Below are 25517 nucleotides of genomic sequence, written 5' to 3' on the forward strand. Positions count from 1 at the left end.
ACATCAAGATGAATATTATGGCAAAATACAAAACTGATAAATGTCACGCTGAGTTTGATTTGGCTTCTCGTGCGTACACTATCTCAAACTTCAACAGACATTTTGAGAGGATCAACGTTAAAGACCAAAGGATTTCCGCGTATTTGGAAGAAATTGGGTTCGAGAGATGGACTAGAACTTTTTCTCCGGCAAACGATACAATCAACTCACAGGCAATTATGACGAGAGCTTTAACAGTCAGAGCCGAAATGTCAGAAAGTATCCCATAACAATATTGGCTGATTATTTAAGATACACAATACAACAATGGTGGCATAGTAGAAGAGAAAGAGACTCGAACCACAAAGAACGTTTATCTCCATATTATGATAAGTTATTATGTGACCAATTCGAGAAGGTCAAATTTTATAACGTTAGTCCGATTAGAAGATTTGAGTATTATGTGCAAGAAAGTGAGTCCAATTTTGTAGTCCACTTGAAAAACCGCACATGCACTTGTAGAGTGTTTAAAGTATCAGGTCTTCCTTGTACGCATGCCCTGGCTGCTGCCCGTCACCAGAATTTGGATCCCTATGATTACTGCTCAATTTATTACTCATCTAAATCGTGGTTAAATTCATATGCAGAAACTTGTTATCCAGTTTTGAACGAATATGATTGTGATATTCTAGAGGATATCAAACAACATGTGTGCCTAAAATCACCTATGATTGTTAAGACAGGGCGGCTAATAACCAAGCGTAGGCCATCCCAAGGTGAGCAGAGAAAGGTCTGGAGACGATGCACCTCATGCGGAGGTCAAGGTCATAATAGGGCAACATACTATGCATGCACCAACTACACAACCCTCACAGCCTTCAACATCTACACAACCTTCACAAGCTTCAGCCTTCAGCCTCTACACAATAACCTTCTAGTTGTAATACACATTATTCATTGGGTTAAATTGTTGTGATTGTTGTATGTGTTGTAAGACATTGAATTGTTGTGTTGTGTTTGTTGTTTTATGAATTGAATGTGTTGTAAGGTTTGGATTTTAATTGCTGTGATTGTTGTATGTCTTGTAAGACATTGAATTGTTGTGTTGTGTTTGTTGTTGTATGAATTGAATGTGTTGTGAGGCTTGGATTTTAATTGTTGTGATTGTTGTATGTCTTGTAAGACATTGAATTGTTGTGTTGTGTTTGTTGTTGTATGAATTGAATATGTGTTGTAAGGTTTGGATTTGAATTGTTGTGATTGAGATTTGAATTTTTGTAAGGTTTGTTTCAAGTCTATGTTTTGTTTTGTGTTGTTTTCAAATATATCAAATATTCCAAGATAAACACCATATGCATCAAATATTCCAAGATAAACATCATATATATCAAAAATTCAAATTGTTTCATCACAAATTCAAATTTAAACACCACATACATCAAGTATTCCAAGATATGATCCATTTACATCAAACAGTCAAAAATATATGAAATTATAAGTCTATGATTTGATGGAATAGCCTAACTACCCACTTCTTCCTCAAACGAATCATGATATCTGAGGTCACTTCGCGTATGTACAGGTTATCAGTCAACCATTCAATGTACGACATTACAAACACACCATAGTTCCCAGGCTTCCCACATTTGGGGACTTTGGGGTGTGGAATTCTTCTAAAATCCATGGGGTCCAAGGTGAACCGTGGAAACCGGAGTAATTGTGGAGGAGACGGGGTCTTATGAAGTACATATGGAAGCATCTCACGTCTTCGGATAATGTTGAATTCGTTTCCTGAGGATATAGCAGCAAGCATCTATGTCCTGCATAATGAAGAAAACTCAATTAGTGTAACTTAATAGAAAACCTTGTTGTTATTATCATCAACATTGAAGTTGTCATCCACCATCTTCTCATACACTTTCTCCACTGCATCCTCATTTATTTGCTTCTTCTCATCCACCTTTTGTAGTTTGGCTAATAATATGGCAAATTTGTTCTCCATATTATCATCCAGCTGCTTGATCTGAAGAGATATTTCTCTTTTCAGCTCCTTCATGTCCTTACTGTGATTACATGTACATACAGCAGGTGGAGGCGATGCCGCGCTGGGGACAGAGGCTGAGCTACTAGGTCTATGTAGTTTCCTCCTCTTCGGAGTACGTTTGGTAGTGGATAACATCATCCTCTTGCCAGTCTTGGGAGTAGACAATATAGAATCTTCATCATCAAAATCTTCAGCATCTTCAGCTACTACATTCTTTGACTTCTTCTTCCCATCTGTAACCCCCTCAAATAAGTGATCAAAGGAACATTTTGTCATATCTACAAACTTGGCACCACTGTATATATTCTATTCTCCTCTTCAGTGGCTTGCATACTCTTCAACACTTGGCTCCCCAGAAAGGCATTCACTATCTCTGCATTATTGTTCTTCCTCATCGATTTATAGATTAGGATCCTTGGGCAGAAATGCTCATTTGGTGGTGTTCTTGTCACAAATGGGGCTAAGCCTCTTATGACTTCGTACGTCCACACTTGGAAGGCAAGTGCGAAGCCAATAACATTATAGGTCAACGTATCTGTTCTTCCTTTCTCATCCTTCTTCATCTTCTTCATATTTTTTGAATATGAATTATAGTAGTAATTCATATCCTTGTTAAGGCCCTTCAGGGTGGCTCTAAAGGACACCTTACCCCAAGGAAACCGAAGGAAGGCTTCAAGATCATCCATCATTCGAAGTATTCTTACGGTCACCAGCCTCCTCGGGTCAAAAGTGAATAGGGACTAGCAAACCAAGCATATCAGCCCCATCTTGAAAGTGTCCTCCTTGTTAGAGCATCCGAGAAATGTTTCTTGGAAATCACTATATCTAACAAAAGAAGATGCAGCGAAATATTTCATCAGCAAGGTTGGAAGAGGTCCGATGCATTCCTCCTCCTCCTCATCATCATCATCATTAGGAAATTCACCAAAATTGAGGCATGTGATAAGAGCATACTCCTTCATGCCGAAGGAGATGTCTTTACCATTGACCCTGAAATTCATCCAGTTCAAGTTCAAGTCATAGCTTGTTTTCCTTAGCAGCATTTGGTGAATAATGGTCCCAGAGAACTGCAAGTTTGGGGCTTTCAATAAGAATTCAAATTGCATTTTCAAAGCCTTCTTCATCAGCCCAAGACTCTTAAATTTCTCAACAATCTTGGAAATTGTTAGGGTGGATTTCCAAGAAACCCTACCAGGAAAATCATTCACTGTTGTAGCCATCTTCTGAAAAGGAACAACCAGACAAACAATCAGAAAAACCCATATGATAATTAAGCATCACACTGCATACAAAATGAACAAATAACCAGACAAACAATCAGACTGCATACAAAACTATTTAACAGCATACTAACTGCAAATACCAATTCAACAATCTTAACTAATACTTACAAAACTGCATACAAACAATCATACTGCATACAAAACTATTTAACAGCATACTAACTGCAATACCAATTCGACAATCTTAACCAATTCGACAATCTTAAAATGAACAAATACCAATTCAAATTCGACAATCTTATAAATACCAATTCAAATTCGACAAAACCAAATGTGAAAAGGAACAAATTCATAAAAATGAACCAACTTTGAATCAACAAGAACTAGTGAACTAAACCCTAAACTAATACTATACTAAACTAATACTATACCAAACTAATAACCTATAAGAATCAACAAGAACCAATAATACATTCGCGTAATACTATAAACTAATACTATAAACCCTAACTAAGCCCTAAACGAATATTATACTAACATGTAAATGCACAGATAGAATGCAGGCAACGGCGGTGGCGACGGCGGTGGCAAGGAAGTTGACCGAAATCGAGAGGAAGACCAACTGGAACGATGAATACAGATGGAATGAAGGGTTATGTGAAGGAAGAAGAAGAAAAGAGCTTTACGCGAAAATGAGAGAGAAAGAAGATAAAAAAATAAAAAAATCCTTTTGTAGGACGTGTTACGCGAAGCAATGATTACGCGAAGTGAACTGATTACGCGAAAGGTACGCGAAGGGCTAAGTGTTACGTGAAGGAAAATTAAGGGTATTTTTGTCCGGGAAACCCATTTGGACAATGTTTTATTGTTTTGGTCATTTGAGGAATTTCGAGGGTTATAAAACCCATTTGAGCCAATTTCCATTTGGTTGGTGACTTAAATTCAATAGTATTACATTGGTGGGTCACATATGCTGTAATATTAGTTGTTCCTTAATTTTCTAAAATCATTCTCTCTCTTAATGTGGAATGGAAAGTTAATTTTTTTTCTAAAATTTGAAAGATTTTGAATAAGGAACCAGTTAGTGTGACACATTGTGGTACAGCAAATCCTGACTTGTACATAAGAGAAAACCGGCTATGAAGTGCAGTGGGATATCTTGGGATTGAGGATGCGTTTATCATTGTGATTTTATTCGGTTTTAGGAATTCCCGCTTAACATCGTTTATTTTTTAATTTTCAAAAAAATAAAAATTGATGATAAAATTATATAAATGAATATTTTAATATGGTATATATTAAAATTTTATATTATTATTAAAAAAAAAATAAACTTTATAAAATATAAAGAATAAATATATTTGTGATATTATAAATTTAATTTTGTTTATTAATGTTTGGGACAGAATTGGGCAGAGTCGTGACATTGACACAAATACCATCTTAGTCCATCTCTGATCAACTGTCGGTTAAATTGGAGAAAAATCAACTCAGACTTGGCAATTTAGATCGGACATCACAAGTCAATTTATAATTGACATCTTTATATTGCTTTTCCCAAGTTCGCTCTAATCCTGAAGTGAAAGTGATGATCAATGGCAGACGATCGATCTTCTTTTGTCGCACTATAATTAAAATGTAGACGATCGATCTTCTTTGGTTGCAAGGGAAGAAGAGTCTACGACTATGGTTGATTGGCGTTGTTGCTGCCATTTGGAATGTGGAAGATGAACGTTCTTGACTGACAATGCAGAATAGAGGACCATCACCCATGAGGAAGTGCAAGTGTCAAATCTTTATAATCTTATACCACAATTATTGGAGTATATGAAATAGAATATTTATCTCTTAGGTGGTGTTATGCTAAAGGCTCAAGATATTTATTTTAATGAGTATGCATGAATGTCGTTCGATTTGGGTCTGGTTGATGAATTATAACGTGCATTTTTTGTGTCTATTGTCTGTTCACACACTCTATTTTGTGTGTGACTGTATGAGAGAGAGAAAATGTGAGAATTTACGGCATGCAATTTTTTTATCAAAAAGAAGAGAGAGTTTAGTCTTTTACAGGATAGAAAATAGAAATAAAGTGTTTGTTTGATCTTTGATTATTTTATTTTTATAATTTTGTTTCATATATATTATTGTAAAGTAGTGAATTTAAGTAAAAAGAATATTAGAGATATAAACCGTGTTTGATTCATGAATTTAAGGTTTTGTGGACTTGAATTTTGTTTTAATGAATTTAAAAAATAACTAAAAAATATGGATGAAAAGAGTGGATAAATATGTTTTTTTCCTAATTTCTATAAATTTTGAAAATAAATTTGATTTGTGTTCGAGTTTCGAATCGAGCCGAGCTTGTAGATAAATAGTCGAGTCGAGTTCGAGCTCGAATTTATAAACTCGTTCGAGCTCGAACTCGAGTCGAGCCAATATATACTAAATCGAGTCGAACTCGAGCTCGAGCTCAAGCTGATTTGAGCTCGGCTCGGCTCATTTGCAGCCCTACATCACTAGCATTCAAACCACTTTTAGAATTAATCTTTTAATTGCTTTTTTATAAATAACATATCTAAACAAATGATGTTGTTAAGGTTAGTGACATTTATCTTATAAAGTAAAATATCTATGCGTACAATAAAAATATATACATTGAAATTCACTTAATTGAATTTATTGTTAGTTTATATTAGTTTAATTATTTATTTTATTTTATAAAATATTTTAATTTGTGCAATTTTTAATTAATTTTTTATCCTATTTTTAATTTGTTTAATATATTTATCCAAAATATATCATATATTTTTATTGACAATCAGCCATGCACAATTTATGATTAAGCTTCACCTAATTCTTGGGACACCATTTATGTCATAAATTCAATTATATGCCTACAATTCTTTAAAAATACATGAGGAACTAAGTTAGATACATTCCTTTACATAACAATCATTGTCTATAATTGACAATCTTATGAAAATATAGGATAAAATAGTGTATGAAATTCTGCCCATGTATTTGTTAAAATTATAATTGATTTTTATAAATAAATATGATTTTAAATTGCACGGCTATTTATAAAAATAAGAGTTTTGGTGGCAGAGTTTAAGAATTTCAAGTTCATGCATGGAATTATGATCTCAGGTATATATTTCAGGACATATTTGAATATTCCCTTTCTTTCTTTATTTTGACGTTCTTCTTTCAAATTAATTAGTTTATTTTTTTAATTTATTTAAAAATTGATTTTTTTTAGAGGGGAGGGTATTAATATATAATAAAATATTAAAATATAGAGTATTTTAATATTTTATTTAATAAAAAAAATTACTTTAATAAAATAAAATAATTATTTAAATAACTAAAACTAAATATATATATATATATATATATATATATATATATATATATATATATATATATATATATATATATATATATATATATATATATATATATATATATATATATATATATTAGAGTTCATCTCATTGTTTAGAATAAAATAAATAAAAAAATGAATGATAAACTCTACCAAAATTTCAGCAAAAACAAGTACGTGAATCTGACTTTGCTTGGCACGTTGTTTCCATGTTCTGAAACGCGTATTTTAGGTTCCGAAAACGTTCATTTTGGGACCAACTTATTTTTTTCATTTTTTTTTTCTCGAAATGACCGTTTTGATACAATTTTTTATTTTCTCTCTTCTACCACACGGAATTCAAAATAAATGTTTCGAGACATTTTTAAATATTTTTCTCTTCTACCCACCTAACATGTCACATCGATTTATGTATTTGCTTCTTTTGAAATTTTCGGTTGAGTTTATCATTTTTTTTTTTCGAAAAAAATAAAGGAAAAATGAATTGTTTGTTAGGAATTCGCAGCAAAAGCCAAAAGCACCTTTAAGGCTCAAACTCCAAACCCAAGGTTACGGGTCACGTGATTCCATCGTTTATCATGGATTTCAAGCTCACTTGTTGAGAGCTGTAGAGAGAGAGAGAGTGCGCGCGTGTGTGTGAAGGTGTTATTGATCTTGAATTCTCAGATCGAGGTACCAGTGGAATGAGATTGAGAAAGAAAGAGATATAGAGATCCTCGCCTGAATTTGACTTATAATTATGGCGGATTTAGATTTTCTGCCGGAAGGTTGGACTGTAGAAGTGAAAGTACGGAAAAACGGGAAGAAGGACAAGGTGAATCACATAGACTCCTTTTCACTAAGTCAATTTTCATTGTTAGATATACACTTAACTTGGTAGAACTACGGTTTGTTTCTGCTACTCCCTATCGTTTCATATTTTGGATAGATTAAGTAAGTTTTGTTGTTTGAAATAAAAACGTTAGATTTGTATTGCCTTCTTTGGTTAAATTAAATATATATATATGGGTACTGCTTATATGCTAATTTTTTTTTCCTTTTTTAGCAAATTTTGTGAATTGATGTCAAAAGCTAACAGTTTATTGATGATTGAGACGATTTTGTTGTGCTAAACTTGAACTGAAAGGGGGTATTTGTTGGAATACCATATTGTGCTTATGCAAATGTAATACTAAAAGTACAAGATGTTTAATTTGGTTCATATAGACAACCGGATGCTGATCTCACTATGAGAAACCTAATTGCTTTGAAACAAGAGATTTTATTTTTAATCTTCCTGTTGGGGATTGACAGATCTTAGAAAATGAAAAAGATTGAAAATTAGGGTTCATGTGTCTAGCTTGTTATATCTGGAGGAATTAACTGCTTGGTCCAGTTATTAAGGTTACCTAGTTTGTGATTTGAAGAAGCAAAAAGCACAATTAGCTTTAGAGGTTGTTTGCTTTCTCTTTAAGTATGAAATAACAAATATTACACAGAAAAAGTTTGATGAAAGTCCTAAGAAGATCACTTGGGTTATCATGGACTTCCCTAACAGAGACAAATTTGGAGGTTCCCAACTAGGGAAAGATGATACAAGGTGAAACAGTTTTAGGGTTATGCCCTATGGTGGAACTGAACGGTTGGAAACCTAGCTATTGGAAAGCCTACCGGTTAGGATAAGTGGCGAGAATAAAGTGGTTGTTATTAGTAGAGTAGTATAAATAGAATATTAGTTGTTAAGTGTACTATGAAATGAATTAGTTAAATACTCTTATTAGGCTTCCCAACCGCATACTTTTAACCATACTGTTAGGTTTCTAACCATTCACTTCTACCATAGAGCATTAACCCTAAAACCGTTTTCCCTTATATCAGAATCTTGCTTTGTCCACTTGTTAGGTCTCCTTATGGACATTTTGAATGGAGGGAATTCAAAACAGGGTTGCAATCTTGAATAAAGGAAACAGAAAAAAATAACAACCCATTTGGAGATGACTTCTAGGATTTTGATCACCTCCTTCAGTTTTGTTTCAATATGGAAACTGTCCACTCCAATGTCCAATTGTAGGATATTGATGCTGAAAAAGTACTAGAGTTCCAAAGTATGACATGTTAAAAATAGGTTTTGTATGATTGACCATTCAGAACCTTAGGTCTCCGCCTATATCTGTTACGGAACAGGGATTAGGGTTCTGAATGGCCAATCACACGAGGACATGTGGCTGGAAAATTAGAAGAATTATATTCTTATTATTAAGTAGGATAATTATGTTAGCCATTTAGAACCCTAGTCTCCATTCTGTATCATATACTACATGATTAAGGACAATGGAAAACTGAGATGCCTTTTCCTCTCCAGTGTCTGTGTGGTTCACCAATTTAAGCCGAAACTATATATTTTAAGAGCATAACATATATATAATTTTTTTTAAAAGTGAGACTCTTTTTCATAGATCCACAACACTTCTAAGGTCGCATGTCCCGTGGGAAAACCCAAGCCAGTACAGATAGATTATGATATGTGTAATCATGATCCACCAAAAAACCAAATCAGTACCAAATAGAGCATAGAAACAGAAAAGAAACTCTTAAGAGAGCAATATCAAAATACTCAAATAGAATCATCAAAAGGGAAAAGAGTAGGAGATCGGAACTCAACAACCTAGTGATACTTCCTTTTACAGGGCATCTCATGATTTCTTTCGGTTCTAATTGATGTTGTATGTAAAAGTTTATTTATCCAATAAGAAGCAAATTCTGAAACTTGGTAGAGTTTCCCTTAATTGTAAATATAATTCATGTTTTGCTGGAGAATTCAGTTCAGCCTGTTTCTATAACCAGTTTGCAAATCATTAAGCTCTGGTGAGAGTTTCCTTTTGGGTTTTTGGTATTAAATAAATTTATCTTGCTTGTCAATGCCTGTTCGTTTTTTCTGAAAAAAAATCAAGTATAAGAAATCGAGAGGATCAAAGAGATGCTCTGAGAAGGCTAAGATAATCTTTACATCACAGAAGATCTATTAGGACAAAGGAACAATGAGTAGTTGAGTTTGATCATCATTTATATTCATGTAATTTCCTTTTTATTACCTACCTTCTTCTCTTGACGCACCTAATCCAAATTTCCATGAATCTGCTTGGAGATGATCACAGGTATTCATAATGTTTAGTATATTTAGACAAACATAATATGGTAATTGACAAAAATCCAATTTTATGCTATGGGTATATAAAGTATTGAACTTAAGGAGTCTTTAGTTTACTCCTATAATCTTTCTTGTTGATGTTGTTATGTATTTGTCGCTCTTCATGTGACAACTCTTGTCATGACTTGTTCTAGATTGTATTTTTGTTTGATTTCTATTTACAGACATCACTTTCCTCTTAAAGCACTCTTTTACTCTCTTTTTTGATTTAATCATAAAAAAATAATATATGTTTCAAGTCCTTGCTTTGTTTTCTCTTTTATTAATTCAGTTTTAGTGCCATTTGATGGAACTGTCAATGAAAACTAAGTTGGCGTTATTTTTGCAGTACTACATTGATCCTCTAAAGGGATACATATTCCAGTCTAGAAAGGATGTATTGCGATATTGTGAAAATGGAGAACTGGGAAAGTATGTAAAATCCAAAGACAAAGACATTGCTGATGGGGAAATGGAGGATGATAAGGTTTGTACTGGCTGTCCAAACATGCTAATCCTATTCATTTTAACTTTTCAGTTGTATGTTTAGAAGAGTTCTGAAGTTCTTGGTTACCAATCAATCACAATGCATAGAACATCCTTGCACCTGCAGTTCAAATACGCAATTAAAACATTTTCTTAGTGAGAAAATATCAGTGTTTCGTAATTCAAACCTACAAAGTCTTGATAGTATGTTATTTTTGCTGAAAATTTGTGGTCACTTGGTGAATATTTCTAATCCCCATTTGAAAACACTTGAAAATATGTTTCTGTATTCCGATATGGATTCAGATGATAAACAACCAATAAATTTCATAATTTGTCTACGACTAATTTTAGTTTTCAAACGTATCTTGATCCAGATACATTAACAAAAATAAATAGTGTTTCCAAATGGGAATGATATTTTTCCTTTTCCTGTATATATTATCTAGAGTGTAGGTTCTATTGCAACTTGGTTCATTTTCAAATAATTGGTCTTTTCCTGGAATGTTAGACAGTTAATTTACTTCTATGTGGTATTATATCACCTTTTTGCTTATAGGTATTAATACCAGTTGCCAAGGAACAAAGTTTATCAGATAGCTCACCAAAAACAGAGGTATCCCTGAACCGGGATTCAATTCTGAACGAAGCTGTAGAGAACAAAAAGACTTGTGAATCCACCAACCCTAAAAAGAGTTCCCCAGATGCAGAGCTCATAGAAAATCAATGTACGCTTTATAAACTTCCTATTCACATAAAACTCTTATTGTTGCTCGGAGTTATATTGTGCAAATTCCCCACCTTTTCTTTCTCTACTTTAATGTGTCACTTTCTTTCTTAACTTTCAATTGATTTCTAGAATATATATGCGGTTTGCTGGTTTTGTTACAAACCCTAAATTGGGTTTGTAGAATTCAATTGACAAAGGAGAAGACTTAGAGAATTTGAGACGACACTTTCATAAACTTCCTTCATATTAATCGAGAGCAGTTTGTCATTAGGGGACTAGTGACTATTTTTTGAACTAAAACCTAATCCTAATTGAAATCAAATACTAAGAAGATAATCTAAAATACTAACATAATTATCCCAACCAACATTAATATAACTAGGGTTTATTCCCTAAAGGTGGCTAGCATAGCATCCCACCACCATAACCCTCACTTCATTTGAGGTATTTATAGTGGAAATCCTTATACCAATAATATCTACTAATAATTATTATAATTATCTAATACTTCTAATCAACTGGTCACATGTCATTGTGTGATTGGCCATACACAGATTAGGTGAGGATCTAAGCCTTTAGATGAGAAAACAAAGATGAGAGACCAAAACTCCTTTCTTCATTCAATTCATTTGATAGATATCTTTCATGGAAGGCATTACATTCTATTTATAACATAATAATATATAGTTAACTATTAAAGAAAGAGTAATATGTAGATCAGATTTATTTTTTTTGTTGAGAAAACGGCGAACCATATTATTAAATATTCCCAAAAGAGAGTTTCAACTTTGCAAAGACAAAACATGCTTTGTCTTCAACACAAATTGAAAGCAACATCAATTTTGAAACAAACACTATGAAATGATTATCTTCTCACATGGCTGATATCTTTCATGACTTTCTCAATATCGATGCTCCATTCTTTTCAAATGAGCAAATTCTGATACTGTATAATATCTAGATCAGTTATCCTTTGGCCAATGTTCCTTTAAAGGAAACAATTATCTGCCGTTGATGTGGGCATTATGTGTTTGAATTCATGAATACCTTTTCACAAAATTATGGAGATTCTGAGCTCTTATAACTTTGTACTTTAATATATAAATTGTACTTCATGAATTGATTAATTTGACTTCATATTATCTAGTTATTTGAGGATCTTTCTTGTGATATGATTAATACAGGTAAACAAAGCTCTGTAACGTCATGCCCTATCTCATCAGAAAGTGGGCAGAAGGGTGAGTCTTCCATGCACAATTCAATCACAGATCTTTTAGGCGAAGAAATTCCAACCGACGACAAGCGAGGAAAAAATGTAAATGGAGATAGCAAGCCCAGACTTGTTGGTAAGTTGAAATGCAGAAAACCAACTGAATTTCCTCGCCGTTCTTCAAAGCGACTTGCAGGCCTTCAAATTGACCAACCACTGGAGATTAAAACCAAGACTCGAGCTGGTGGCAATTTAGAAACCGAGAATACAACTAAGAAGTTAGAGCCAAATTGCGAAAACCAGACTGATTTGCCTCGACGGGCTTCAAAGAGACTTGCTGGCATCGATATCGGTCCACAACTGGAACAGAAACCGACCACTCGTGCTCGTCAGGTTTCATCTAAATCGTTAATCGACGAAAAAGTGCAAGAATCATCTAAGGTCATGCCAGCACCAGCAATCTTATCTATTCCTGGAAACGATAAAACAGTTGAAGAATCCGGATTACCATCCGAACCGGTGTTGAGCGATATCTGGATGGATCCGTGTTTTGAGTTTGCGGTAAAAACTCTTACAGATGTGATTCCAGTTGAAGATCATCTAAAAACTCTACAACCATCCGAACACTTGTGGGAAGAAGACCCGTGTATTCAATTTGCTGTCAAAACACTGACTGGCGATATCCCATTAGTAGATGATTTTGGTGTTGAAGAATTCCTCAGAAAACATATGACCAAGAATCAGACTGGTGGTATTCAAAACACACTCTTTCCAGCTTTTCATTCAGATTCTAGCTCATATCTTGATTCTATGGAGAAAAATGCATCGAAGCAACCAATTATGAATCATTCCCGAAACAGTTCGACGAAAACTCCAGTTGAGAACAAAATAAATTGACATTTGCTAACGGAATGGAATGGAAATATGGAATGGATCATCAATGAAAAGGAAAAGCAATGTTGTTGTACAGGTTAGACATCAAATTTAGCTAAAATATGTGACTCCCTTTTATTAACTTGTTTATTTGGTTGGAGTTTTCTTAGTCTTTTCAATAAACAGATGAGATATAGGCGGTTTGACTGTTGAAATTTCAGATTAAACTTCTTTTTAGGTGAAGAATGGTTGATGAGGGATGATTTCTAGAAAGAAAATATAATCTGAATTTATGGGTCAATCTTCTTTCCATCACATGTATGTTGTACTCTTAAATATTGCTGGATTTTGGTGCATTATCAGATTTTACAATTAATGTAAATATGTTCTTAAATAAAACTACTTCAATTGGAAGTATTAGTTGCTTATGTTCTTATATCTCTCGGTCCTAATCTAATTTCAAGAACTTATTTGAACCAAAAGAATAGGGAAAACTTAGAACTTCTTTCATTTACCTACCTTATCTTAAAGCTGCCTTGTTGGTCCATGTGATAGAATTACCTACAAGAATGAATCCATTCTTGGAGGCAAAACTATACCTCTTTAATTTTGGCTAAGCTTTATCCGTCTTTGCTCCACCAAAATCATTTCGTCAATCACTTCAACTAAACTGTACAATTTTGATAAAAAAAAAAAAAAAATACTTGACCTTGGCTCAATGCTTTGTCTTTTTTTAGTTTGAATTCACGCAATGGAATATATATATATATATATAAGAAATGATCGAGGGAATTTGGGTGAAGAAATTAAATAATTTCTCTATCTTTTCACTTTTTTTTCGTTCTTTTTTAAATTTTTTTCTCTTAACACTCATCAATATATATTTATTGAGTGGGGTAAAAAATACAAATCCACCACACAATTTATATTCTTGATTCTCAAACTTGATAAGGTGTTCTTAAATAATTAATGAATTAACTTAAAATTAAAATAGCTATATTATTATTATTATTATTATATATATATATATTTTAGGAATTAGTTCTCATTAATTTAATTGGGATGGAGTATAGGTATAAAAATCAATTAGTAAATAATATTTAAAAAAAATCTATAAAATAAAAAAAATAATAATAATCTAGATATCAAATTATATGATTAATTTATAATAGTTATAATACTCCTTGTATATTTATTTTAATTTGTTATTTGCATATTTGTTTTTGTTTGAAATTACTCTTTATATATTTTTTATATATTTATTTTTGTTGGAATTTATATTTTAAATATTAAAAACATATAGAATTGTATAAAATCGTTAATTTGTATTGAAAATAGGTACATATTTCTCTTATAGGTGGATATCTACTTTTTTTTTCTTAGTGTTATTATGGGCACAACTTTCATCTTCATCTTAAAATGATTTCTTCAACTCTACTTTTAAACGACGACGCATCTGATTTGTTCTATTTCCAGACAAAGATCGATGTTGCAGACTAAGGCAGTAATGAGGTTGTTTACTCATTCGTCTACTCAATATTTAAATATTGTGTGTGTGATATGTCCCCAAAATCATCATAAACAATAAAGAATATTGATATTGAATGAAAATAAGATGTTTAACATGCATATAGTTAAAATATATATAATATGATATCGAAATACAAAACTCGTAATATGTTTGAATCAGTTTGCTAAATAGGACTTACACTAAAATAGTGGATATCTTCTTAGTGAGAATGAATATTATTTGATTTGAAGACGAAATGAGTTTATTAATTAAAATAAACTATAATCTAAATCTAAGAAACAGAATCTAGTTGGAATTTTAGGCAATCGATTGTTGTAAATTAGTATCAAAAGGGTTCAAATTTCTACCATAGAATAAGAATTGTTCATACTTAAAGTTAGGTTCTTTATTTGTACTGCTTGAAAGAGCCTAACTATTTTAAACCAAAATAAATGTAAAAAATAAACAAAATAATATAAATGGAGATATTTAAAACTTAGTTAGATGTATATGGAGTATTATATCTATTACCCCTTATAAAAATATATTTTTCAATAAAAAATATTTAATTAATCAATTTGTTGAATGTCACTCTAAATAAGAACTCATTTGATTTCCTAAACAATAAATAATAAGGAATAATGTAGAGTAAGCATGAACGAACCAATAAAACATGTCGAAAGAATCTCTACAAATATTTTGAACACAATTAAATTATTATTAACCGATGATGGGTAAACTACATCAGAAAGTATCCAATCAAATAAAAATTAATCATCTACCTATATTATCGAAATAATGAGAAACTCTTTAAATCATAGAAAAATATTTATGAGGGAGCATTCATGTAAAAGATAAGTTCTACTAACTCTTGTTAAAAATATGAAAAATAATTTTACATTCGATAATTTCGTCTCATTTGATATTAAGAAGAATGCGGACGCATACTTAATAAATTATTATCAACACAATTAGAGAGTATGCATCAATAACTGTGTAACCCCCGAGGATGTTTCCTTGGTCCATAGCTTAACACGTGGACACGTGGCAATACGGAGAATCGCGGGTTGGCTCGAAGTTCGATGTGTTTCAACCTTAGGTTGCGTCTTGGTTTGCGTGTCAGGTCTCTTTACAAGAAAATATTATTTTAAAAGATTTTGACAGTAATGGAAGTTTTTTAAAATTAACTACGTAAAAATAATTAATTTAATTCAAATTTTTATAATTTGGGGATTAAAACAACAATTTAATTAAAGTCATGTTTAAATTAATCAAATATAATTAATTTAACAGATTATTTATTTGAAAACAGAGTCTCCAAATGATTTTAGAAAAATTAGTAAAAGGATATGTGTATGTTTGTATTTTATACTAGAGTTTGGGATTTATTTCTTGGTTATGCTCGGGGAAGAGTTTTCGCACTATGTTTTCCGCGCCCATCCGATTTTATTTTTAAAGTAAAAATATGATTATCAAAAATTTTATTTATAACATTTATTTTTTTTTAATTATTAGTTCGGGGATCCTAAACGGGGATAAGTTTATATTATGTAAATAATTGTACAAAATTATTTAGAAAGGCACACATACGATTGCATTGATATAAGATTAAGTATAACTAGGGGTGTTTAATATTTGGTTTGAACCGAATATCCAACCGAATTCGAATTCACTGAATTCGAATTTTATTTTCGGTTTTCAAATCAAATTTCAAACTAATTTGAATTCAAATACGGTTTTCGAATTGGTTTTCGAGTTTGGATTTCAACTCGAAAACCGAATTCATTTTATTATTTATTCTTCCAAACTTAGCTTAAGAAGAAGTTTAAAATAATCAAATTAGAATATTTTGAATTCAAGATTTAATAATAAAAGAAAAAAGAAAGAAAAGCACTAGTGGTCTAGTGGTAGAATAGCACTCTGCCACGGTATAGACCCGAGTTCAATTCTCGGTTGGTGCAATTGATTTTGAGTTATGCTAAAAATAAAAATTCAAATAACCGAACTGAAGAACCCGAAAACCGAACCGATGAACACCCTAAAGTATAAAACCTACAAAATACCAGAAAAGTGTTAGAATTTAAAATAAATTCCAAACGGAGCCTTAGCTAAAATTCTTGTACGGAAAATATCCCAAAAATATTTAAAATTTACTTTCTGAACTTTCGGAATTATTTGAAAATGAATTAGGGTTCAAAAATTATAAAAATAATTTTGGATTTTGAAAAGGTGGAACCAAACAAGCCTTAGAACTGAAGTCCTAAGGTTTGGGTCCGTTTTTACCGATCTAGGCTCGGACGTGTTCGGTCTAGATCAGGGTGGTCTAGACTAGGGTGGTCTAGATCAAGGTGGTCTAGATTGGGGTAGTCTAGATCGGGGCTCAAGACACTTGGTCAAGGGACTGGAGGTTTCGACCTTGGGGTTCAAGAGGCTCGGTCATAAAGTCATGTAATTCGGTCCTATGTGTGGGAGGCTCAGTCCCAGGTTTAGCTTCCTCGTTCATGGGACTTGGGAGTCTCGGTCCCAAATAAGACCTCTCGGTCCTATGTTAAAATCCTCGTTCGGATTCCTTGGTCATAACTCAATAACATCGGCCCTTAGTCTCGGTCCTAACTTAAGAGCATCGGTCATTGGTCTCAGTCCTCAGTCGATTTTCTCGGTCCTATTTCTTGGTCCCGATCCTACATGACTCGGTCGTTGGGGACCGAGTGTTCTTCATTTGATATGAAGAATTGTAAGTTTGTATCTTTTGATATAGACCATGAAATCATGATCTGTAAATTGCAAACAACTCATGTGAATGTAGGGATCGTAATCTCTAGCCCTAAACACGATCAATCAAACTCTATAACAATTGATTTTAAAAAAGATTTTTAGGGCAAAATTTGAGAACTTTTGATTTAGGTCATTTCATGACCTAATTCTTGTTTCAACAGCTTCGAAATGATGTTTATAGTCAAACACAACAAAAATAAGAACATCAATCAAGCTCTATAACGACTTTCAAAACTGAAATTTAAACTTTTTATTTCAAAATTTTTAGTTGGATCAAACATGATCAGAATGGATGTAATATGATCTAAAAATCATCTTATCATGTTTACAAACGTGTTTAGTAACTATTTAAATAAAAAAATCAAGCTTTAAAGCTCAAAAACACAAAATTCAATTTTTTCAAATTTTTAAATCAAATTTAGGTTTTTTGGAATAAGGTTGAATTGATCAAATCTATTTCGCAGAAAGCTTATAAATCATATTGGGATTGGTTTCAAACCAAAAAAAAACACAAAATTGAACCCTAAATATGATCAACCCGATCAAACTTGGAAAATTCAATTTCAAATCATAACTCAAATTAGAGTGAAACGGGAAGCTTACAAGTGATTGGAGAACACTTCAATGATGTGTAGGAAGTTTTTCTCAAGCCCTAGATCGAAGTTTGAATCGCCGGAGAAGATTTCTACAAAAACCAGTTCGTCGAAGTTCTTGTAATGTTTGATGGGTCAGAAAAAGATCATCTAGGGGCTATTTATACCAAGCTAGGTTGGTTGTGGTGAACGAATTCAACTTCAATTTGGCCACTGAAGTTCTTCTTCCTCGTTTCTCTTTTGTCCTTAGCCGCCTAGGTTAGTATAGGATTTGACTTCTAGATGTAAACTAGGGTTAGTTGTAAAAGTAAATAGTTTATGACTAAAAAAATGTTTGATGTAGTTTTTAGAAGAAAAAACAGTGTATTTGGATCTTTTATTAAAAAATAATATTTAAAATTTAAAATATAAAAAATAAATAAATTAAAATATTTTAATTGATAATTTAAAAGTGTTTAAAAAAATAAATTTATATATGATAAGAAGGTAATTTATTAAAGGTTCAAAGTTAATATAATTTTCTTCCTACAAAATTAGTCAATGTCAAATATATTATTAATTTAATCCTTACACGAAAATGCTTCAATTTATTTTTTTAAATCTGGAAGACTTTTACTAAGATATATCGATATATAATTTTATAAGCAAGTTTAAGTATAAATAAGTCTTATTTTATACATTAAAAGTTTAAATTTAATTTTAACTATGAACTTTCTAACTAAAGGGATGTGAGATTCATGCTAGTTAAAAAATTCTCAAATACTTTGTAAAATTTATTTCTCAAATACTCTGTTAAGTTTCATGTGTGTTGTTAATTAATTGTAGAACCACTTTAAATTTTAAGAAGAAGGATTAAGTTTACACATAATAAATAAAACTATCTTGGTTTGGATTTTATTTATAAATAAATTGTAACAACTTAATTGTTTAAAAATATATTAATTGATAATGATTTGGAGATAATAGTGATTTTTTTTATTTTTTTGTGTTAAAAGACTTAAATGATATTAATATATATATATATATATATATAATGATAAAATAGAATGTAATTTGATTAATGTATTGAGTAATATGATTAGACAGAGGAATGAAGTTATAATTATTTTATTTTTTGTTTAAATAATTTAAACTAGTGAGGCCTAAATTTAAAATAAAAAAAATTAATATTTGATTAATAAATTAATTTATTTGAAAGAGGGAGAGTGGATAATTTTTTTTATTCAAATAATTCAAATCACTTCTCAACAATCACACTCTTTTGAATGAGAGTGTTCATCGGTTCGGTTTTCGGGTTATTCGAGTTTTCGGTTCGGGTTCTTCGAATTTTTATTTTTTTTAAGCAAATTCGAAAACCGAACTGATTTGAATAAATTCGAATTCGGTTTATTCGAATTCGGTGAATTCGAATTCGGTTCGAATTCGGTCGGATATTCGGTTTAGACCAAATATAGAACATCACCTACCCATAAGATAATTTTTTTAAAAGAGTTAACAAAATAAATAATTTGTTAAAGAGATCTTATATACTTAAATTATAAAAAAATATAAATCACGCAAACTTAGTGACTAACGCTAATATATATTCGATAATTAAACGACGAAAATAAAACAGTATCGACGACGACAATATATGACGGTTGAGAGGTGTGGACAACTAGAGAAAGGGGAAAATGAAATAGGGATTATGGATTTAATGTAGGGATCTAATAGAAGGCCCATGATAATTTAATATATAATATGTAATAAGTTATATAATATATAATAAAAATAAATAATAAAAATGAATTCGGTTTTCGGTTTGGTTTTCGAGTTAAAACTTAAACTCGAAAACCAAACCGAAAACCGTATTTGAATTCGAATCGGTTTAAAATTCGATTCGAAAACCGAAAATGTAATTCGAATTCGGTTTATTCGAATTCGGTGAATTCGAATTCGGTCGGATATTCGGTTCAGACCAAATATTGAACACCCCTAGGTTCTTCCTCTCTCATCCATCAAATCAATCAATTCATTAACTAAAATATCTTATATTTTAAATTATTATTATTTATTTTATTTATATATATATGAATACCTTTAGGTCTTTTTATAAAAAAAAAACATCATCATTTTCTCAAAATCATCACATATAATCATTATTTTCTCCTTCTAGGTTATTTAAATAACCGAACAATGTCAAATTGAGTTTTTTTAATCAATCACTTCTCAACAATCACATCACTCATTTCATTAACCAAAATACTAAAATACTCTATATTTTAAATTATTATTTTTTATTTTATTCATATATATCAATCTCTTTAGGTCTTTTTACCAAAAATAATAATAACCTTCTCAAAATTATCACCTATCATTACTTTTTTTTTTTTTCTTACTATGTTTTTTTTTTCTTTTGTAAAACTTCAATCCGAATCGGGCCTATGAATTGTAAATGTTGTTATAATTTTAAGGGATATATGAATATTATTGAGCAAGTTAGTAAAACAAATTCATATTTTTAAATAGAAGGACTAATTTGTAATTTTATAATAATAAAGTAGAGAGTAAAGAAGATAGGAAAAGCATGACATGATTGACAGTTGGAATTTGGAAAAATTGTTTAATATATAAAAAGATATCGGGACAGCAGCTAACAGAAAAGTGTGGAAGGTTCGGGAACCATTCATTTATCTTTTATCATTATTAATATTTTAAATTTGTAAACATTAATAATTATATCATAGTAATTTAATAATTATATCATAGTAATAATTTTACTTGCAAGTTAAACTTTAAAGTAATTTTTTTATTGGCTTATGATTATGTTTTTAAATATTATCTAGATTAGTTTTTCTAATCATAATTTTATTTAAAAAATATTTTTTTTTATGATTATATAAATTATCGTAATTTATTTTATTTTATTCAAAATTATTTTGTAAATTTCTAAATTAATTATTTACTTTAAAAGATTTTGTAAATTTTTTTATATCAAAAATTAATAATTGTATTTGTTTAAGTGATAAAAAATATTCTAATTTATTTCTAAATAATCATGTTAGTTTCGAATTTTGTGATCATATGAACTAGCATAGGGGAAAAATCAAACTGTATTTTTTTAATGCAATTAGAAATATAGAAATATTTCAAAATAAAGTTTTCATACATATTTTCATTTTGAAGCTGCTTGAAAATAATATGCAACTACCCTGCATATTATTTCATATAATCTCCTAATCAATTAAATAATTAAATGGTCGGCAAAAATAACAAAAATATATTATGATACTCAGTCAACACACGTATTCCAACAACGAGCTTTTAATGGAAATCATTATTTTATTAAAATTATTTACACTTAACTATTTCAATTAATTTTAAATAATATCTTTAAAAAAAATTAAAATTATATATTTAATACTATTTAAATCTCTTTATCCAACTAACTTTAAATAATTTGGAATAACTCATTCAATATATATTTATACTATTATGGATTAAAAGAAAATAATCTTGTCACTTAAAATAATACATATTAATCAAAATGGATTATTAATTTTTTTTTAAATGATCATTAACATTATAAAATAATTAATCATTTAAGTACTCAACAATAAAAACATAATAATGGTAATCTGAAAAATAAAATTAACTCATACTAAAATCCCTTAAAATACAACTTAAAAAAACAATTATTATATAATATATTTTATATGATACAATCTCCCTCCAAAAAATATAAAAAATAAAAAATAATTTTTTTTCACTCTTCCTCAATTTATCTTCTTTTATCATTATTCTATTTGAAAATCTAATTAACTGAAAAAATAAAAATAAAAAATTATATTTTTTTCTTTTTTTTATAAAAAATGATTTTATCTATTAAAAAATTAAGAATAAAAAGTTAAATAATAAACAAACATGAAAAAACCTTTTTCTTTCTTTTTAAATAAGATAAAATTATTTCTATACCACAAAATTTATAATAAAAAATATTTCTCTAAATTTTATAATAAACAAAAAAAAAAGTGTGGACCCAAAAATAAATTAATCATAACTAATTATGTGACTATTAAAATTAAAATAGATATAAGTTTATAAGAAAAAAATTTAATATTTTTGAATTAAAAAGAGAATAAATAATACTAAATTTGTCTATGAAATTTAACAAGATGTCAGATACTCATATGATATCCTTTGAAATATTCTATTTAAATCAATTAAGTTGTCAAAATGTGTATATTTAATAAATTAACTAAAAAGAGTTTAATTTTTTACATTAGCAAGTTTCAAACACTAAATCACACCAAACTAAAAACTTCTACATAAACTCATTATATTGTTAAAATATATTTATTTAACCTACATAACTTCAATTTTTAATAAATAATTAAATACATTGAAATTATAATTTTATTTTAAATTTTAATATATATATATACTTATAATTGTAAATCAATCAATATTTTTATTCCCAATAAAAAAAACATTGACTTGAAAATATGGTTACTGCGTCGATTGCGGAAAACTGGTTAAACCGAGAGTCGTCGGAGAAACATTCCGATCACAATCTCCGTCTGATTTCCAAAAATGGTATCACCTCCACCGGCAGCACAATCTCCTGGTGCCGTAGAAAAACAAAATGCTTTCTTCAGCTTTAATGGCGGTTTGTTTTCATTATCATACGTTATACATTACAGTTCAAACTGCAAAACTCCTGACATCAAGACATGTCTTTTCTTTCACCGCAGACACTAATTCTCTTCTGTCTCTTCACACTAGCTATACACACACCGAACAGTTTCGTACTAATCGCTTCTTCTTCTTTTTCCACCTCCACCGGCAACAGATCCAGCGGTTTCATCGCCGGAGAACAATTTCCCGACAATTGTTGATGATTATCAACATAGTTCGAAGTCAAAGATTGTATTGTTTGAAATAAACTTGTAATCTGACTCAAATCCCTTTTAAGTTTACAATTCTCATTCCTTAACCTTTCGTTTTCTTCAATCAGTTCCGAATTATTAACAGATATCGAAATCGACGAAGGTGCAGAACTAGATCTACATGATCCAGAAGAATTACTTACTTGTTCTTCTTCACTCAACGGTGGTAGAGTTACAGGAACCATTGTAACAGACTTCCGTCGTGAAATCTGACTGAGAAGATCTTTCTTCCCTCTCCGGAAATTCTCATTCGAAAATTCCCATTGATCAGGCGATATCTTTCTAAATTGCTACAAATCAGAATGAACAAATAAGATTGATTGTTTGATTAAACATACTGATATTGTAAATACTTACATAGATGTTGAGTTGACGAACGAAACTGGAAAAGTTTTCGTGTTTGAAGAACTTTGGAAGAAGGGTTTTAGCGAATTCGGATTGATCCCATACTATGAAACTGGATCCATCTTTACTCCATGAAATTATTCCGTCTGTTGAAGGATCATCGACTAAACTGTACGTTTTTGATAGAAACGGGGTCGTGGAATTTGAGGTCGTCGGAGCTCCGGCTGCCATTGCTCCGTTGAAAGAGAAGAATCGTGGAAAGATCTGGAAAGAAATTGAATAGACTCAATGTATTTATATATATTTGTTGATTAGGGTTAGAAAATACAAATTTGACTCTCTAATTTCTATTGAAATTTTATCTTGATTCTCAAACTTTTAAAGATAAAATAAGAAAAAAATTAAAATTTATTAATGTTTTGTTTTAAAATTAAAAGATAGGGAATGACTTGTATATGAAAAAATTATATTTTTTAAATGTTTAATTTTGGAAGAGATCTAGAAAGTTCCTATATTTTCTCTTCATGTTGAAAACTTAAATTAGTCCCTTAACTTATCAACATGTTACATATTTAATATATTGTATTTTTAGTTTATTATTTAATTAGTATGATGCAGATGGATTCAAGAGATTCTTTGGAAAGATCTGGAAGAAGATTGTTCAAGAATGGAAATGGTAAATATCCTTTGGGAAATTATTAAATGGGAACAAATTAAAATGAAAATAAAGAGACTAATTTAGTAATTTAGCATAGTTGTATAAAAGTTTAAAGGAAACATTTGTTATTTGGAGACATTTTAGTGAATTTTATAGAAAGGGTTCTAACCTAACTTTAAATAGTGTGGTATAAGTTTAAATTATTATAATTTTAATAATTTAAAAAAAAAATGTAAAAGAATGAAGGATTGTTTACTTATTTTTAACCTAGCCAGTCTATTTAAAAATACTTAAAATTAGAGAGAAGTTGGATTTATCCAAAAACTATATTAAATTTAGATATATTTCAAAACATACTCATATAAATCAATATTAGATGGGATTTTTTTAAATAAAGTTTTTAAATTCATAAATATATAGAGAGATTCAAACACTAATCTAATTTTGAATTTATGTCATTTTTTTAATTAATTTATCATATGAGGAAAAAAGTTGTAATTTTTTTTAAATTATTCTCCTATATTATCCAGTATTCAAATAGTATTTAATTTTTTAAAGATATATATAAAAAATTATCTCTATTCAATTTTTTTCAAATATTATCTTTGCATATTTTTTAGTCACTTAAATTAATTTTGACACGTGTAAATCCTAAAAATAATACTCAATTTTTAAAAAAATCATTTAAAATGTCTCTAAATATAATTTTAATTTAAAAAAGTGACAAATTAATTAGAAGAAAAAATTATCCGTTAAAAATAGACTACAGACATTTTGTTAATTTAGAAGAAAAAAAAACTCTAATAACTAAAATTACAATAATATAGACCTTTATTTGATACAATTCAAAGCTTAATTCTTTTTTAAGAAACAACACAAATTCAAAAAATAACAGTTATAAAAAAATTTAATATCCTTAACTTTAGAACTATTAAAAAAAAAAATAGAGCCTTAATTATCCTTCCCTGTTTGTCGGTGAGTTCAAATTTAAATTTACCCATAATAATTCACTAAGTTTCACATTTAATAGTAATAGATAAAAAGAAATTAAAAATAAAATAAATTAATTGAATCATTTAGTAAATAAGAATACCTAATACATAAATAATAATAAAAATTGAATATTTTTTATTCATATATATTTCTTGTATTTAAAATAAAAATATTATAATAATAAAAAGTCAATATTTAACCACTTAAATATTATAAATATTTATTAAGAATAAAATTTATAAACTATAAAATTTTAAATTAATATATGTAAAAGAAATAACAATTATAATATTAACTAATATATTTTAATTGTGAATAATATTTAATTAGATTATAAATAAAAATTATTTGAATAATTCATTTGAGTTATTTAAATAATTTATTATCTTCCTACTTTATATTTTAATCAATCAAATAAATAAATTTATTAATTAAAATATTTTATATTTTTTTTAATATTTATTTTTCAATAAATATTTATTTTTATTTTTTTCAGTAATAACTTAGTTTTTTTATAATAGTAATAGATAAAAAAAAATTAAGTTTTTAATTGAATTATTCAGTAAATATAACATTTAAGAAGAACTAATACATAAATAACAATAAAAATTGAACTTTT

At 29.5% G+C, this 25517-nt stretch overlaps 2 protein-coding genes across 3 annotated transcripts; one reads left to right on the plus strand and one right to left on the minus strand.

Moving 5' to 3' along the window:
- Positions 1-7162: 7162 nt before the first annotated feature.
- LOC124919828 (methyl-CpG-binding domain-containing protein 13-like) lies at positions 7163-13532 on the plus strand. Of its 2 annotated transcripts, XR_007097608.1 has the most exons (5): positions 7163-7445; positions 10147-10284; positions 10843-11011; positions 12198-13193; positions 13267-13532. XR_007097608.1 is itself a non-coding variant. In XM_047460169.1 (4 exons), exons 1-4 carry the CDS (start codon positions 7371-7373, stop codon positions 13118-13120), a joined length of 1305 nt encoding a protein of 434 aa, XP_047316125.1. In that variant the 5' UTR covers positions 7163-7370; the 3' UTR covers positions 13121-13532. The 2 variants fall into 2 exon arrangements, 1 of the variants encoding a protein (XP_047316125.1); XM_047460169.1 differs by having other exon boundaries at positions 12198-13532.
- Positions 13533-22490: 8958 nt separating this feature from the next.
- LOC124936284 (heat stress transcription factor B-2a-like) lies at positions 22491-23506 on the minus strand. Its single transcript, XM_047476774.1, has 2 exons — positions 23260-23506; positions 22491-23192 (listed from the first exon to the last, which is right to left on the minus strand). The coding sequence occupies exons 1-2, from the start codon at positions 23476-23478 to the stop codon at positions 22680-22682; spliced, it is 732 nt and encodes a 243-aa protein (XP_047332730.1). The 5' UTR covers positions 23479-23506; the 3' UTR covers positions 22491-22679.
- Positions 23507-25517: the final 2011 nt, after the last annotated feature.

The sequence above is a fragment of the Impatiens glandulifera genome, chromosome 1, assembly GCF_907164915.1.
Source record: "Impatiens glandulifera chromosome 1, dImpGla2.1, whole genome shotgun sequence".
Classification (NCBI taxonomy): Eukaryota; Viridiplantae; Streptophyta; class Magnoliopsida; order Ericales; family Balsaminaceae; genus Impatiens; species Impatiens glandulifera.